Source organism: Pelodiscus sinensis, chromosome 3, assembly GCF_052426305.1.
Source record: "Pelodiscus sinensis isolate ZL-2025 chromosome 3, ASM5242630v1, whole genome shotgun sequence".
NCBI classification, from domain to species: domain Eukaryota; kingdom Metazoa; phylum Chordata; order Testudines; family Trionychidae; genus Pelodiscus; species Pelodiscus sinensis.
Genome location: NC_143054.1, coordinates 153,676,622 through 153,695,159, shown reverse-complemented (window position 1 = coordinate 153,695,159; position 18,538 = coordinate 153,676,622). Strand labels below are relative to the sequence as shown.

At 39.6% G+C, this 18,538-nt stretch overlaps 1 protein-coding gene across 2 annotated transcripts in view; it reads left to right on the top strand.

Moving 5' to 3' along the window:
• The window catches only part of GPATCH2 (G-patch domain containing 2), a 182,469-nt gene that overhangs the window by 24,621 nt on the left and 139,310 nt on the right, over window positions 1–18,538 (top strand). For both annotated transcript variants that reach the window (XM_006137344.5, XM_075925203.2), the window contains exons 4-5: window positions 4,486–4,668; window positions 5,481–5,560. In XM_006137344.5, coding sequence (XP_006137406.2) covers window positions 4,486–4,668; window positions 5,481–5,560 — 263 coding nt within the window. The remainder of the gene's footprint in view (window positions 1–4,485; window positions 4,669–5,480; window positions 5,561–18,538) is intronic.

Below are 18,538 nucleotides of genomic sequence, written 5' to 3'. Positions count from 1 at the left end.
CTCCTTCCACTTACCCCTCCCTAGCCCGCCCTTCCTGATGTACAAAATAAAGGACATGTGTGTTCAAAAATAGAAACTCTCTCTTTATTGAACAAAACTGGGGGACGGTGGGAAAAGGAGGTGGGAGAGGGGAAGGCAACTAAAATGATCAGGGGTTTGGAACAGGTCCCATATGAAGAGAGGCTAAAGAGACTGGGACTTCTCAGTTTAGAAAAGAGGAGACTGAGGGGTGATATGATAGAGGTCTATAAAAGCACGAGTGGTGTGGCGAGGGTGCATAAAGAAAAGTTATTCGTTAGTTCCCATAATAGAAGGACTAGAGGACACCAAATGAAATGAATGGGTAGCAGGCTTCAAACTAGTAACAGAAAGTTCTTCTTCACAAAGCAAATAGTCAACCTGTGGAACTCCTTGCCGCAGGAGGCTGTGAAGGCTAGATCTATAACAGAGTTTAAAGAGAAGTTAGATAAATTCATGGAGGTTGGGTCCATGGAGTGGTATTAGCCAGGGGGTAGAAATGGTGTCCCTGGCCTCTGTTTGTGGAAGGCTGGAGAGGGATGGCATGAGACAAATGGCTTGGTCATTGTCTTCAGTCCCTCCCCTCCAGGGTACCTAGTGTTGGCTGCTGTCGGCAGACAGGCTACTGGGCTAGATGGACCTTTGGTCTGACCCAGTACGGCCGTTCTTATGTTCTAAGCTCAGGGCTCAGGGTTAGGGGTCTCACTGGACCACCCTGATTTTCATGCAAACCTGCTCCCGGGTGGCCAGGCTGGCAGCTATCCTGCCCTAGACGGCCACTTTCCTATGCCTAGTGCGGACGTCGTGGATTAGGTCCACGATCTCCGCACTAGACCAGGTGGGCGCCCGCCTCTTGCGGACCTGGGCAGGCTCCCGAGAGCCGCCAGCCTGGTCCCGGGAAGAGGCAGAAGGCTGAGTGGCAGCGGGTGGCTGGTTCGTGCCGTGCCAGGTGCAGGGTCTGCTGGCTGGGTGCTGGCAGGCTTGCACCTGGCACAGGCACCGTAGCCAGCCCGTGCCCCTTTAAGGGCTCCGGGGCCGGGAGGGGGACAGAAGAGTTTCCCTGGTGGTGCCAAGAGTGGCCACCAGGGAAAGCTGGGGAGGGCTAGCCTTCCACTAGTTCGAATTAAGTGGCTACACACCCCTTAATTTGAACTATTTAATTCAAACTAGGCGTTAGTCCTTGTAGAATGAGGTTTACCTAGTTGGAATTAAGCGCTCCGCTAGTTTGAATTAAGTTCGAACTAGCGGTTTGCCTGTGTAGCGCCTATCAAAGTTAATTCGAACTAACGTCTGTTAGTTCGAATTAACTTTGTAGTGTAGACATACCCAGAGTGAGTCTCATTCTGGTGTTCTTGTGCTTCAGGGCTGGGAAAAGCAATTTGCAAACTTCCAGGAAAGTCACCTTATGGGTACAGAAATTTTGCAGCCAGTGTTGCTCATTTCGTACCTGCATCTCATTAGTCTGCTTGTCTGAGAGCACCAGAACTGGAGTTCCACTGTGTCCACAGGATCAAATGCCAGTGGCGTTTATCAATCTCTCAACTCAAGTACTTCGCAAAAAAATGTGTCCTGGTTTTCTGAGATTTGTCGTTGCTCCAGCAAACCCTGGATATGCTCTGGATATATTCCAGCATTAGGTACATCATGCTTAATATCCCAATGCTTTGATGCTCGATGGAATCCATGATAGATTCCATGTTTATGCTACTATGGTGTCTCCGTGGATAACCAGAAGTCAAAATGGGTGCAAAAAGACTATTTACAATTGCTTTCAAGCGGGGGCGGGGGGGGGGGGGGGGGAAGATAAGGGCATTATGAGATGTTGACAACATGTACCCAGAATGTTAGCCATCCTGCTGTGGATGTGCTATTTTGAAGTACTTTGAATTCTTAAGCACAGTGAGGACATGCACTTTCGACTTTATGAAATTGGGTGCTAAAAATCAACCTTAATAAATTTGACCTTATTTTGGTATAAGCATGGTTTTAGTCTCCCCCAATAAGTCTCCACCTGGACTCTCTCTCTACCATCCTGTATTCTTTCTATCTTTCATCTCTGAGCTCTTTGAACATGCTGTCTGGAGTTTTTCTTTCTTCTAATTCCATCCTAGAGTTTCTCTAATACATCTTCCACTCTTTGGATTGTATTGCAGTCAGAATGAGATTATCTGAGAGATCCTACATTTCTTGATAGACATTAAGTATGCATAAAATTCTTGTTTCCAGCTTTCCCCCTATCCTCTCCATTCTACAGGTGGTATTTTCCTTCTTTAATTTGCTCTTACCCTTTTCTGGAACCCTTTTCAGTTTTGGTGTTAGTAGTGACCAGAGAAGATTCCAAGGCTATTTAATCCATAAGGGATCAGTGAGATGTTTTTATTTTCATTAATATTCTAGTAATGCAGGACTCATCCAGCCAGAACCAGCGCTTTCAGCCAGTAGTGCTATGGTTGGCATAGTATTGGCAAATTGCCTTACATTTGAATTATTACAGTAATCCATAATAATACAAAAATGAATCCGTTTTTCCTCTTTTCCTAGGCCTCCTTGGATTTTCATAACCGTGAGTTCTTTGTTGTCATAATGACAGTGAAATTTAGCATAAACAAGGTGGAAGTAACAAATTGCTGATCATGTTACATGATCTTCCCATATTCAAAAATTAAAATGCACTTAGGTACTTCACAAAATACATCTGGTATGTAGGTTATTCTATGGTTGATGTAAATCTGACTTATCTAATTAAATACATAAACGTAAATATTTTTCTTAAATATTTTTAGTCCATACATGTTAAATGCGTATTAAACATTCATGTAACGTGTGCTTCGTGTAGTCATGCACATTTAAAAATGTGAAACACAGTACAGTTTTATTCCTGGAAATAGTTATGAACAAATTTGAGTAATTTAAAGACGGGTAATGTACTGCTGTGCTATCAATCTAGGTAGCATACTTTTAAAACACTTGGGTTTAAGGAGGATGGTTAGTGAAATCTAGGGATGTGAAGGAGCAGTTGACTAGTTGCTTTTCCCCTTCTCCCCTCCCTCCCCCCTCCTCCCGCTGCCTCTGTCAGTTAGGGCACTTCCACTCTGAAGTGCACTAAACAGGCAAAAGCACCTTAAATCAACCTTAATAAATTAGACCTTATCTCGGTATAAACATGGCCTTAGTCTCCCCCAAATCTATCTGCAAGAGGGGGGGAGAAAAGAGGGGTACTTGAAAGTGACAGTGTCACATGGAGCCTGGGGTCAGCTGCTCTGTGTGGCGCTGCTGCTTTGAATGCCACGGAGAGCCCGGGATCAACTGGGGACTCTCCAGCTGACCCCGGGCTCCATGCAGCGCTGCCGCTTTGAAACGCTGCGGCAGCATTTCAAAGAAGCTGCGCTGCACAGAGCCTGGGGTCAGCAGGAGAGTCCCTAACTGACCCCAGGCTTCAGCGCTTCTGCCTTGTTAGTGTAGCAACAACCTTAGGATAGAGGCAGCCCTATCGATTAATTAAATAGTTGATGCAAAAATGCATTGACTATTTGATTTGTCAGTTACCCGAAACGTAACATCCTTAGTGAAATCTTAAGAGGATACTGTTGAGGGTAACAGATTTCCTACTGGAGGGAAGTAAAAGAGGGAAATTAGCAGCGCAGGACCTCAAGGAAGGCATAATGATCTCAAACTTTTATTTAAAATACAGTGCTCTGTACTTTTTTTTTTTTTTAAACCTCTACATGTTGTGCCCTCTCCCGCTCCCCTCCTCCCCCCGTTTAGCAATTTACCTTGAATTAAATGTTTGTGCGTGGAGGGTTATTTCTATATCAGGCTATTTAAGAGCAGCCATCAATGTTACTTAATGGTAAATTTTTCTTGAGGTTTTATTTTTTGCCATTGTCCCCGTAATACATACTGAAAACTTCCATAAAATATTTTTCTTAAAAATAACCAACTTCATAAAGCAATATAGTTCATTTCTCAGTATATTTCATGGTACTGTCACTTCTAATTTAAAATCAACTTTTTCAAAACTTATTTCTTAATGAACTTAATCAGATTAGTTTTATTTAGTCACATCTGTTCATGATTGTTCCCCATTTTACATGCCATACAAATCATGAAATTAAGCTAATTATATACCATTATCAGCTGCAAAGAACTGGTTACACCGTTTTATACCTTTTAATTCCCAGCAGGAGATTAAGGCTTGTTTTTTGTTAATGGGAAAAGTGCAGTAATTTAAATGGATTTCCCTGCAGTTATTGCCAAAGGATTAACCAGTTTATTATTGGTTTTCGCGGTTCTAAATTGGTTCTAAAACATTACATTTTATGTATTCTTTATTGATGGCAGTACTTGTCATGCTATTAATGTAGAGTTGCTACCTACAACTATAAAGCAAAAGACAATGTGATTACATGTGTGGTTTCTGCAGATAATAAACCTGTATTGTTGGGGGGGGTTATTATATTTACACAGGTGACGATGAGCAGAGTGACTGGTTTCATGAAAATGAATCTGGCGGTGCATGTGGAATCACTGGAGTCGGCCACTGGTGGGAACAGGAGGACTCAACGGAATTGGAGAAAGAATTGCCGGATCCAGTCTTTGAAAGTATCTTAACTGGTGCTTTCCCTCTTATGTCCCATTCAGGGAGGAGAGGTCAGTAACACTTAAAGGTGGAATAATAGCATGGGTTCAATGGAAAGATGTCTGTGGCCTTAATCTGGTATATGAAGTATGTGGGAATTGGTCTTGAGCTTCAGAGTTCTTACATTTTTTAAGAGCAGTACTAAGAATGGAAATGAGCGATAAAATTGCCAAATGATTATGAAGTTTGGGAGTGCAAAATTTATCCTTTTTTTCTTAGGCCCCTGTCCTGCAAAGCTGTACTCCCACCACAGGTCCCATTGTTTGCAGTAACTTCAGTGGGTTTTTTGGAGCAGCTACACTACAGCTGGGTTTAAACTATAGTTTGTAGTTTGCACCTGATCTATCTAGGTTGCTAAATAAAGCAGTGAGGGCTTGGCTCAGTCTGGGTTCCATGTGAGTGCCACAAAGCCACCTGTCCCTGACTGTCTCTCTTCCATTTCTCTCTTCCTTCCTCCCTCCCCCCGCCCGTTTTTAGCAAGTTAATTAAAATAAAGGTAGCACAGGTATCTCTACACAAACTGCAACTCTGCACCCTTTGATGCAGCACATATGTATCCTCTTTGTGGGTCAGAGTTTGCAGAATGAGGCCCAAAATTTGTAATTCAGTAGCTTTCATAAAACAATCCAATAGTTTTAGAAATAAAACAAAATGGTTCAGGTATTAAAACTATCAACAAATTAAAATATTCCTTATCAAAGAAAATGTTTTGTGTTTCTTTTGATTCCCATCTCCTAGTGTAACTTTAGGAATGTGATTGTAGTATAAAATACTTTTTTTTTTTTTTTTTTTTTTTAAACTGAGCTCTGATGCTTACTTGTAGGTTTCCAGAGTAGATTTAGTCATCTTCATGGAATGCCAGCAAGAAACATGAAAAAGGTTTCAGGAAACCCAGCTGCATTGGTAGGCATGTTTATTGTTGTTGTTATTAATTAAAAACCAGTTTGAACTGTTTGTCATTACTATAACAAAACAAAATCCACAAAAACAAGTTCATATTTCTCTTTCATTGATATCCTAATGTTTGTATATAGTTGAAATGATTCATTCTTTTTACAGTGTACAAACTGGAATGGTAAGACTACTATAAACCAGGTTTTCTAACACTTTTGTTTGTTTTTAATTCTTCTCCTTCCTGTGCTATAATGTAATGCAATGGCCTAAACAAACTGTTAATTAGAAGATTGTTCCTTCATGCTTTATATTAACTGTAGGGGAAAAAGTCAAAGAAAAATACGCTTTTCAGTATGTAGCAGGTGTATATAAAGAAAGGGATATTTATCTAAAGCATATCACATTATAGAGAGAAATTATGAATTTTTTTCTTGTCTTTGTAAAGGAGCATCAAATCTGTTAAGTTACTCAAATGCTCCTGATACTAAGAGTGTCGGTCACCGTAGGATTAATGTGTTTTCTCTTAAGATCTCTCATCTTTCATCCTTAACTTTCTATCTTTATTTTTTTAAGGCCACATGTTAAAATGTGTTTAGTGATCTAGTACTTGTATATGCATATTACAGAATCTCCAGCACCTCTAAGCACTAATGTTGTTAAACATCCCCTCAGTTTTAGGAACAGCAACAAAGGTCATTTATCACTGCTTCTCTTGCTCCCTGTTTTTGTTTTGTTTTGTTTGTTTTTCAAACTGTATGGGTTTGAAATCACTTTTTGGACTGGGAGAGTGAGAAAGAGGAGGAGGGACAGCTTTTAAAATTGTTTTTATAAATAACTCCAAAATGAGTGGAAATTCTTTCTTATCAGAATGGGAGTTGAGAGGTGAAAAAGAGGAAGAAAGCTTATTTCAATATTATAAGTCAAGGGTTCACACTGGTAGTAACCATTTTCTAGAATGAGAAATTCCAAGGCCTTCAGTCTCAACGTTCTAACGTCTTTATAAGAGAATTCTGTTAATTTGTTGAATTTGAATAATGTGATGATGGAAACCTCAAAAGGTATTACATATGCAGAGCACAGAAAAGCAGTATGGGTACTAGAAATGTAAACCTTTTAGAAAAGGAGAAATATTGTAATTGAAATCTTTGTCCAATAACTGCCATTCAGAGCTGAATATGACACTTTAAAACCTTGACCTATGAACTCAACCTTTAGTGATCATGAATTAGATGAATGCTATCTAGTTCTTGGTTTCAGATCTACCTATTTTTATTTTTGGTTCACTGCTTACTTGAGCATATCTGGGATTTGTAGCCCATTTTCTAGTCTTATTGCAGTCTTGCTCTGGTATTTTATAGGCGCTATTACAACTGATAGGGTAGCTTCATGGTATTGATGATACATAGCTTAACCATCCTAAAAACTGCCTTTCCCCTCTAAATAGTAAAAAGGTGATTACATTTCAGTTGATGGAAATATATTGTTATATATACACATATGCAGTATGTTGCTTTCTGGTACAAGTTCTGGATTGTCATAAGCATCTATCCCCTTTTCAAGAAAACCTCATGCATATTAATAATAGAGTAATTTTTTGTAGAACAACATGTATACAATCCACTAAAGGAAGATAACTGAATTATCTGTAGATAGAACATTATGTACCAAGTTTATTAACTATGTGATACCAGAGACAAGTTTCCCAGAGCAACACTTTCAAAGGAGGGTAAAAAAACAGGCAAAGCCCTACATTAGAAAGGAAAAAAACCTATCTATCAACCAACCAACCAATGGAAAAATGTTAAGCTAGCTGTTAGCATGAACAATTTCCTGATCTGCATGCATCCTGAGTCTTCAGTTATTTTTGCAGCTATACTCATCACATCCAACTTGGAAATTTTGGTTCTTCATGTCAGACTACAAAAGCTTGTTTGTTATCAATGAGTGATTTTTCAAAGACAATCTTTTAAATACCCCAGCCCAGTGACAATAAGAAAAAAAAATCATTTAATACCTGTGACATCTGATAACACTGAACAAGAAGTAATTTACTGATGTTAGATTGTCACATTGAAGAACTAGAATGCCTTTTGAAAGATAAATATCCTGAGCAAAGAAGAATACGGCTGACTCAACCCATTGAACAGAATTGTGATGGTGAACTAATTCTTGCATTTTTAAGGGAGATGCGTCTGTGATGTCTGCTCAAGAGCAGTGATACAGACTTTGAAAAGAAGACAAGGAAAAAATGGACATTCCATAGTGAGGTATGCCAGTGTACACTTCATAGCAGTGGTTCCCAACCTTTTCAAGGATACAGACCCCTTTTCAATCTATTAACTTTTTACAATATAGCTGTGCCTGCAGCCTACACATCCCTCGGCCCACTCTGCTTCCCGAGTGGCATCCCTCGGCCCACTGGGGAAGCAGTGCAAGCTGAGGGACATACTGGCTGCCGGCACAGAGCCTCTCAGCTGAGCTGCTTCCTGAGCCATGGGAAGTAATGCCGGTTGAAGGACGTGCTGGCTGTGAGAGGCTACACATGGGCCCCCTACAGTACCGTGGTTCGCGGACCACAGGTTGGGAACCACTGCTTTACAGGGATTCTATTTAGTCAGAGACATACATCTTGAGCTCCTCAGTTACAGCCCTGCATTTAGTTGTGGGCAGATAAACCCTTGTATCGTTACAGAGCCTAAGATAGTGGGGCTCTGCAGAGGTGCACAAGTCTACCTGAAGAAATACAGTGGCAGAATCAAGACCACAGTAATTAAAGAAATCCTGAAAATATATCTGAGCTGCTGTGGAAGGGCAGTGGTTTTAGTTATGGTAATAATTTGTTACATGATCTTTCACTATTAAGGAAACAGAAATCATTTTGAATGTAAGATCACTAGCTGTGTAATGTCATATATGCCTATTGTGTGTTCAGTTTTTTTGTTTTTTTGTGGGGAGGGGGAGAGGGGAGAAGCACCTTTTTGTTTGATAAAATACCTTCTTCAGTTTTTCTTTTTATTATAAGATATAGGGACTGAGACTCTGGGTTGGGATATTGTGTGTATTTATCAGTTGGGTATTATCAGTCCTTAACTTACATAAGTCCCAACTTGGCACTAGATTGTCTGCCAGAAAAATATTCAAACATACATTTTAATGAGCCTGTTTTTACACTTGAACAAATTTTAAACATAGTCTTTTGTTTTTCTCTGTGATTAGTATACTGCTTTTGTGAACTAAATCACTTTTTAAACTATCTAACTCTTATGTCTGATTCATTCAGTTATACCAAAATCTAGTTTTTGGTATTCTGTATCAGCAAGGCATATGGCATGAAAATCCCTGATTTCAGCATGCAGGTTTGATGGAGCATCCTGGTATAGATAGATATATATTGAACAGTGAGAATATATATAAATATTGAACTGCTGCTATTTGCTCTGAATTGTCTGACCTGCACACTGAATAAGGCATGGGTTGTATGGAAAAATAGTTTATGCTCATGGAATTTTAAATTACTACATTTTAATACATAATCAGGTAGAGACAAGGTTGGAAGGTTACCTTCAATTCGCATTTCATGTTATGAATACTTTGCAGCCTCAACATTTTTAACATACCCCAGTAGTTCTTTTTTTAAATTATAAATATCTGCAATTTTTCTATTTGTGAACTTTTTACTTACAAGTGCTTCGTGTTTGTACTAAGAATGTTTTAATTCCAAAGCTGTAAAAATGGCATAAGCCTAATTTTTGTGTATCATGCTACAAATCAGCATTTGATAATAGATTCTTTTTAGTGGGTATACTGCATAAAATCCACTGAATTCAGTAATAGTTGGCATACTAAGATTTATCTTACTCTGACCACATTTTTTTATGTGACCATTATATCAATGTACAGAATTCTTACTATAGGAAATTCAAATATGTTGATGCTGAGTGATAGTACTATATAATCATAGAAATGTAAGGAACATTGAGTGGTTATCAAATCTAGCCACCTACTCTGATATTGGACCTACCAACTATTTGTCCAACCTAACAAGTGTTTGTCCAGCTGTTCTTTACAACATTCAGTGATGGAGATTCTGCACCCTCCCTGGGAAGCCTATTCCAGAATTATCTACCCTGACTGTTAGAATTTTTTTCCCTCAGATACAATCTAAGTCTCTTTTGCTGCAAATTAAGCTCATTGCTACTTGTCCTACCTTCAGTGGACATGGGGAATAATTGATCACCATCCTCTGTCAACATATTTGAAGATTTTTCACTGGTAGTTTTCTTTTCTCAAGACTAAATAGTCCCAGTGGTTTTGGTTTTTTTTTGTTTTTGTCCTCTTAATTAATGTTATCTAAACCCTTTTTGATGCCATTTTCTGGACTCTCTCCAACTAATTCACATCTTTCCTAAAGTATGGTATTTAGAATTGGATATAATACTCCAGCTGAAGCCTGAACAACACAAAGTTGAGCTAGGCAATGATTTCCTCTGTCTTACAATGTGTTAATGCACCCTAGAATGTCGTTAGTCCCTTTTTTTGGCAACTGCATCACATTGTTGACTTATTTTCAGTTAGTGATTCACTCCAGTCTCCAGATGATTGTCTTCAGTGCTAGCCAGTTACTCCCCTTTTTGTAGTTTGCTTATTTGATTTTTTTCCCCCTTTTACATGCCTCTATTGAATTTCATCTTGTTGATTTCTGGACAAATTCTCTAATTTGTGAAGGTCTTTTTGAATTCTGATTCTGTACTCCAAAGTGTTTTCAACCCCTCCCATCTTGGTGTCATCTGCAAATGGTATAAGCACTCTTTACATCATTATCCAAATCAATATCAATTCTTTAATGCTACAGTTTTTCAGGTTACTATGCTGGTTATGCTGTGTGTATCAGCTCATATAGTACTATCTCTTGGAACCTCATCAAGTTATCAAAGCAATATCAGTATTTAGTACAGTGTCACATTTGTTAGAAATGTGAATTCAAATTCTGCTTCTCTTTATTCAGTTACATATTTTTGCAATCATACTAATAGGTGGATCCTGTTTTCCTTCATGGATCAAAGTGGGTAATTTTGATCAGTCAATTCCAGATGTTTGATTTTTAGTTTCAATTACTGGTGTGTCAGAAAAGGTTTAGTTGATGAAAGAAAATACAAGAACTATGAACTAAAATTACTAGAAATCGACAGTTCTTACTCTGGGGCTGAGGAAAGTTTTTCAAATCTTTTTACTCTTTATACTTGTGTTAACATCATCATTTTGTGTGCAAGTTTTTCAATAAACTGAGTATGAATGTTAAAATACTTTAAAATATTGATGCTCCTGTTCTTTGCCCTTGCGATTGCCACACTCCACTTGGCTCTTGATATAGCTTATTCCCTGAAAAGTGGCGTCCTAGTGATGAGGTTTGAGTTCTCGAAGTATTGATTGTGCCTCTTGCTAATTCTGCTTTCTTTCTGGCATGGCACCTAGGAAACGCCAGCAATAGTCAGTTGTAAAAAGAGTTGACTTAATAAAGCCTCTCTTCCTCTTTGCTCTGCCATATTTTCCATAGAACCATAGAGCTGGAAAAGACCGACTTTATTAAGTCCAACTCCCTGCCCAAGGCAGGGCCAATCCCAATTAAATCAACCCAGCCAGGGCTTTATCAAACCGAGACTTAAACACCTCTAGGGATGGAGACTCCACTACTTCCCTAGATAGCCCATTCCAGTGCTTCAGCACTCTCCTAGTGAAATACAGCCGCTCCCCGAGTTACGAACAAGTTACGGACCAACAGTTGGTCCGTAACTCGAAGTGTTCGTAACTCGGATCCCATAGAGTTACATGGTGACTGCGCTGTTCATAGGCACGGATCACCATTCGTAACTTGGACCCACATTTACTACTGCTTTGGTCGTAAGTGGAGGTGGTCATAACTCGGGGAGCAGCTGTAGTTTTTCCTAATATCCAACCTGGACCTCTCCCACCACAACTTGAGACCATTGCTCCTTGTTCTGCCATCTGTCACTACTGAGAACAGCCTTTCTCCATCCTCGTTGGAACCTCCCTTCAGGAAGTTGAAGGCTATCAAATCCCCCCCCTCACTCTTCGCTTCTGCAGACTAAACAGACCCTACTCCCTCAGCCTTTCCCCGTAGGTCATGTGCTCCAGCCCCCTAATCATTTGGTTGCCCTCCGCTGGACCCTCTCCAATGCATCCACCTTAGCCCTAATGTCTGCTTCCTGGTTCTTGACCTAATACTAAGATAAGCCTATTTCAGGCCCTGAGCTCACTTGGAATTGCTGCTGTGTTGCTGCTTTTTTTTGTGGGGTGACAAGTGGGATTGTGTCCTTTGCTATTTAAGCCCTTTAAATATAGCTGTGACATTGTTATTTCTTATTTGATCTTGCCTTGTTTTTATTGTTTGGGAAATACAATAAAGGAGGAAAGCTAATTTGAAAGGTGTTTACTGAAGAGTACTTATGCTTTAATTTCCATCTGTTTTCCTTGCTTTTTCTCCTTAAAATATAGTCTAATAAGGACACAGGTTTCTCAAAAAAAAATCTATATATCTGTCTATCTATCTATCCCTTTTCCTTTTCCTAGCGGAAGCCTCTGAATGATTTGTGCTCAGAGAGGGAACCTCCAGCTTTGCTTTGGAGAGGCACACATCTTTTTTGATTTGTTTAAAATACAGTAAAAAAATCATAAAGCTGAGTAGTGTTAGTTTAACTACTGACTTATAACATGACACCCTAGGGGCGATTAGATGCATTGATCTCATCTTCTTTACTCTATTTCTGCTCTGGTTTCCACAAAATATTACTGCTTCTGAGTCAGTCCATCTAACCTGGTGTTTTCAAACACATGGTCTGTGTGCCACTACAACTAGAATATTTTCACAATCCATATGGGGAGTCTTTTGGCCTGAGGGAAGTGTCCATACCTGTCCTCCCAAGATCTGCCCCTTTCCACCACTATGTGGTGCAGCTAAGTAGCACTGGATGTATTTAAGCCCTGGACATAACTTTTTCAGCAAGGTGATTTCCTCTAGGATTAGGCTCAGAAATTTCAGATGGGCTTGTTACATTTTTGAAAACATATCTTAAAAAAATTAATCATGGTGACAAGTTCTATGAACTGTCAAGCTGAATAGTTTTCCATTTTTAATTCATCTTTAAACTGACCATACCGATGATCTTTTACAATTACTCTATAGTTTACTTCTAAACCAGGGTACACTTCATGTTTGACCTTTCTTTTGCCCTTGTGGAATAGCTTCAGGGTTTTTTTTTTTAACTACTTACATAATCGTAGAACACTAGAACTGGAAGGGACCTTGAGGGGTCATCAAGTCAGTCCCCTGACCTCAGTGAAGAGAAGACTAGTTACTTCCAAATTTGAAAATACAGTCAAACAAGATTATTGCCCAATTCCTGAAATTTACCATAAAGAAGAATCACTTTCTCTTTCTCTACTTCAAGTTGAACCTCTCTAAGCTGCACTCTCTGGTCTGGCAACCTCGGTGGTCTGGCATGATTTTAGTTAGATGGATATCCACTTATCATTGGTGTTTCCAGGTTTCCTGTGAGCAAAGATGTTCTTAAGTTAATATTTGGGGCTTACCATGGGTTTTTCTGGGGGAATGCATGCTTTACAATTATCCTTACAATTGCTGATGTGAAGTTGTTTTGCCATGCGATAGATACTTCATAGTGAAGGGAGGGCCGTTGGCCATAATTTGCCAATTTTCCACTCCCCACTGGTTTTATGGAGAGGGAATGTAAAATTCTGTTTAATCAGTTAAACGGTTAAACATTGTTTTAACCAGTTAACTGCTTACCTGGGATTGGGGGGAGCTGCTCCTGCCCGTGTGGGCTGAAGCAGTCCCTTGCCTGCAACGTGGCATCACAAGCTAACTGAGCTGGAGTGCTCCCACTCCCCCCACTGCTGGCAGAGTCTGCTCCAATTGGGCACCCCTCTCAGCGCAGCTGGCCCGGCCAGGCTGGAGCACCCTCCTCTTTGCCATGGAGCACCCTAATCTTAATCTAGACAGGGCCTGGTAATACAATTGCCTTCCATACTGTGTAAAACTCCAAGGGCTGTATTACAGTATTGTCTTTCATTTTTCTTTTTGTTTTCTAGACCTGTACTGGCAGCTGAGCTATTGATACTTTTGTCCCTTCATTTGATTACATAGACACCATGTCTTTCAGCAGCCCTTTATATCAAGGAGTTTTAGATGTGTTGCCATCATATCTAAACTGGGAATTAGAATTTTTCATAATTTGGTTTGTGATTCAAAGCAACAACAGTTTGTTTTTTTATTTTGGTGTATATATAATAGTGTGTATTTTTTATTATAAAATGGTTTTAATATGTATGCAATAGAAACATGCTAAAAATATTATGCAAAAGTTAGTTCTGAGATTGATGAATGAAACTAAACCTTGAGCAATAACTTTAACAATTCATCATTGGAAGACTTATCTAGGGACTCAGAAAATAGTTTGTGTTTATCTGAGTTAATCTAGCACTGTATCATGGAATGGGCAAAGGGGGCCATGGTTGAAATCCTGTGGTCTTTCACCTTTTCTAATGCAAGATGTATCATGAAAATAATATAGGTGCTCTTCAGTATTTTCTTGATTTTTGGAGAAGTAGGACGGTGGCAGGCGTGTGACCTTAGTTATCAGATTTAAAGAACATTAAATAATATACTGAGGGAGAGAGATTCATTGAACATCCTTAACTGAACCTTCAGAAACTTGCAAGTGTATCAGTTTTGCACTTTCAAGTTTGTAGATCTGATTTTCATGTTCTACTCCTTGAAGAATTTTGTACTACTGTGCATGTGCTGAATTCATGTCTTCTGAAGATCCTGCCCTCCTCTGGCTTGAATATACCTTGCGCTGGAGTGGCACTGCAGTTACATCTTTGGTACCTCGCTCCAGGTGGAAGCATTGAGCCAGGAAGTGAATGGGTGGAGTCTGGGGGGCCATATGGGAAGGGAGCAGTCTTCCCTCTAAGCTGCTGTAGTGCTGTCAGCCCCTCCCAGTCAGTCAGCTCCTTGCACAGAGCCCTGAGCTTCTGCCTGGGCATGGCTGATTAATCACCTGTGAAGCTGTGCTGCTCCACATCTTAGAAGGAACACTGGGAGAGGGCCTGGAGGGGTAGGATACGGCGAAACATGGGAACTGAGGCAGATGTGCCTGACTAAATAGGAGTCAGCTAGGGGCTCAGACAGGCTCCCAAACTTCCTAAAAATCTCTCTCTCCCCACCCCCGCAAAACCTGCTCCATCCTTCTCTCACCTACATCCAACAGCCTTCCACAGTCATTTCTTTGCTCTTTCCCTTTCACTCAGCTCTTCTGTTATCCCAAATTCCACTAATCTTTTGTGCTGATTCTGAGAGATGTGGAAAATATTTCCTTGCTAAAAGATTTACCCAACGTAGCTCAGATCCTTAACTCAATTTTTGTATTTCTTTATTTCAATCATTGCTCAGGGATGTGACTGGAGATGAGAGGTTCAGGATGTTCTGGGGAGAGGGGACAGCCCTAGCCCACTCTAACCTCAGTAGCTTGGGGCCAGGTGAGAAACGCCTGTCGATAACCACTATAGCTACAGTCGGCAAATCCAGGGGAAGAGTGCATTTCCCCCAGTGAAGAGGACAGACAAATAGACAGACATATAACTTCTATAATATTGTGCCTAGTAAGGACCGTTTGTTTAAAAAAAAAAAAGTGTGTGTGTGTGTGTGTGTACATACATATATTCTTGTTCTTTTTTTGTTGTCTGTATTGTTAGACATACGCTTTGAAATAAAATACCAGAGTAGTTAAAGTTAGCATGACAATATTGTGTTGTTTTGACAAATAAAATTTACAGAATCTTTTGACTCATCATTCTTCCAGGAGTTATGTTCAGAGCACTTTTTACAAATATCTAATCATTAACACCTGTATTAGATAGGTTAGGTGCTAGATTAACTTTTTTACAGATGCAGAAACAAGGAAGAGGTGGTGACTTTCCTAAAACAACAAAAGGGGTCTTTGTCAATTCTTGATTGGCACTTGGGATTTTCTCACTCTTGTCAATGCCACCTGCTGTACCACTTTATTTGGTGGTCTTGGATATCCGATAGGCTAAGCTGCTTCAGTCAGGTTGAGTACTAGGGTGCGTGACCTCCAAAGAACATACAATAATGCAGAAAGATAGATGATTCATTACTTTTCCCTCTGAGTCAGCACTGACCTAGTGTAACAATATGTCATTAGAGATATTGCAAAAGGTGACAACTTCCAGATAAGAGGTAAAGTTGATGTTCTAACCACTTGTAGTGGTAATATGAAGGGCTCGACAAATTATACAATCTATTCGCCCGTGGCGAGTAGATTGTAACCCGGAAGAGCCGGGTTTGGGTGATCAGCGCATGCGCAGAACGATCTGCGCAGGCGCAGATCGCCGGACAGTGCGGCTGGCGAGCGGGGCTCGCCGCGGTTCAGCGAGCCCTCGTAATATGGAGTGTTAACCTTTCTATCATGCCCAAGTTTTAGCTTTGGTAACCATTCTGACACTGAAAATTCTTTTTACAACTTTTTCATATTTTGTGAAGGGTTGATATGTGCTGAATGATATTTACTTGTATTCAGTAAGGCCCTTTCTTCCTTCACTAGCTTTTAGATTTAGTTGATGTATGTTACAACCACTTGAGATTTTCAGAAAGGAGTTTCAAAAGTGGATATTACTTTATATTAATATGTTCTATATTTAGCCTGTAGTAAAGATCAAGTTACAATAAAGAATTATGTAGACTGATGTAGTTATTGGTTTTTTTAAAGAAAATTATGATAAATAAGCAGCCGTGCAGTGGAAAGATAATTACATGGAAGACTCTTAATGAACTATAATAATCCTAGACTGGAAGGTTTGTCACTGGAAGGTAGAAAATCCTTGTCGGATGGAATTTATAAGTTAGTGTTACACATCAGCTTTTCCATTTGAAATATCATTACCATTTGAAAACATAATAATCATTGTTTTCTATGTGGATACCATATGAATGTTACTGAGTTAACTATGGATGACTAAAGACAAATCATTGATGCAGTCAAAGGATTGCCATTCCATTGCCATACAAAAAAACTGTTCTACTTGGTCCCTGTCAATTTGAGTTCCTTGAGTGACTTCTGAACATTTTTTTTTTTGGTATATATTAACTGTCTAATTCCTGTTTGAATGTTTTTGTTGGCTTTATAACCACCATATACAATTATCAGATTAGCTTAGTTACGGTCATTTTCATTCTTGCGTAACACTGACATAGGAGCTCTGCAAATTATTTTAAAAAGAAAGGTAATTTAAATTTTTCAATTTTCAGAATTAAGGAATATGTATTTATCTGTTCATTTTCTATTTTACTGTCTGCTACTGAGTAATCATTATGGCAACTTTTTTTTAATAGTATTCCAAGTGAATAGTTTTTGATGAAATACTGTCCATATAGGTTGCTTATTTCTATATAACCTTTAAAGCTTTCGTACTATTTATTGATGGGATATATAATAACACTAGATTATGAAACTGGCATGCATAGAAAATGTCATCAAATACGTGTTTCACATCCCATAACTGGAATCCTCCGGTCCAGCAACATCTGTTGTCCAGCAGGACCACAGACGTTCCTTGATCAGAGAACCCTGGTAGCCTAGTGGCAAGAAGACAATCCAGGAGGGGCTGGGCTGAAGCAGTGGGAAGGACTGAGTCTGGCAGCAATCCCTAGCAGCACAGAATCGGGCCAGCAATAGCCCATGGAAACGTGGGGTTAGGGAGGGAGCCTGCGGGCTGCCAGGGGGCTGAGGTAGCCCCAAATAACTAACGGCAGCATGGGGCTGGAGCCCCAGACAACCCACAAAAGCGGGGCCAGGCCCAAAGATTGCTATGGGGCTGGGACTCAGCAGCCTCTGGCAGCCGGGCCAGGGCCAGAGCCAGCATGCTGCTGGAGTTCAGCAGGCAGACCAGCAGGGGCTGAGGGTAGTCCCCCTGCCTCCGTCATCCCAGCTGTCAGACTCAGTCGCTGGGGGCTTTGGCAGAGAACTTTCTCTCATCTGGCAAATTCCCTTGTTCAGGACTGGTCAGGTCCTGAAGGTGCTGGATAAGAGATGTCCAATCTGTTTTATGTCCCAATCTATTATGAAATGTTTGAGATGCTACTAATATGAAATCTAGGAATTTTAGTACAAGTGAGTTAAAAATGTCAGATATTACGGCTTGCCTTCAGAATACTTGGGAATATTGTTAAGTTTGTATTTTTTACAGTCATATTCTATTATTTTAATGAATGTTTTATTCTCTTGTGTTACTGTGTGACAGACCTTCATAAACAGGGGAAATAGACTGACAATGCAGAAAAAGAAAGAAGCAAGGTCAGATTAGAGTTCTGTGCAGTTCATAAAGAAAATAATTTTTTTCTCTCATCTTTCAGGCCTAGTCATTTTATGTGTTACTTTATAGTTACTGGCAGGTTTAAAAATATTAAATCAGAAGATGCAGAGGGGAGGGTTACGTCTACTGCATTGCTTTAACTTTTGTAACAAACAATAAGCATTTGTGTAATTGTGAAACATTAACGACAATTTACAGTATATAGAATAAATTTATGAAATTGTTAAAGGAGGGTATCATAAAGTAGATTTTTCTATAGCAAAAATACAAATCTGAGAAACAGGAAAAAAAACTAGACTGCAACAAAAACTGAATTTTCCCCCAAAGTCAGAAAACCATATAAGTATTACACTGAACTTATTTATTTTAGTCACATTCCAGTTTTTTTGTTGGAGTTTGTGTATCTTACTTTTAAGAATCTGACAATATAATCATAGAGTTTGCTTCCTTATGATACTGTGTTCAAGTGCTAAAGAATGTGAGCCTTTTACTATACTTTTACTATACTTTTCTCAGTGGCATTTAAGCTAATTACTATCTGACATTTTTCTTAACCTG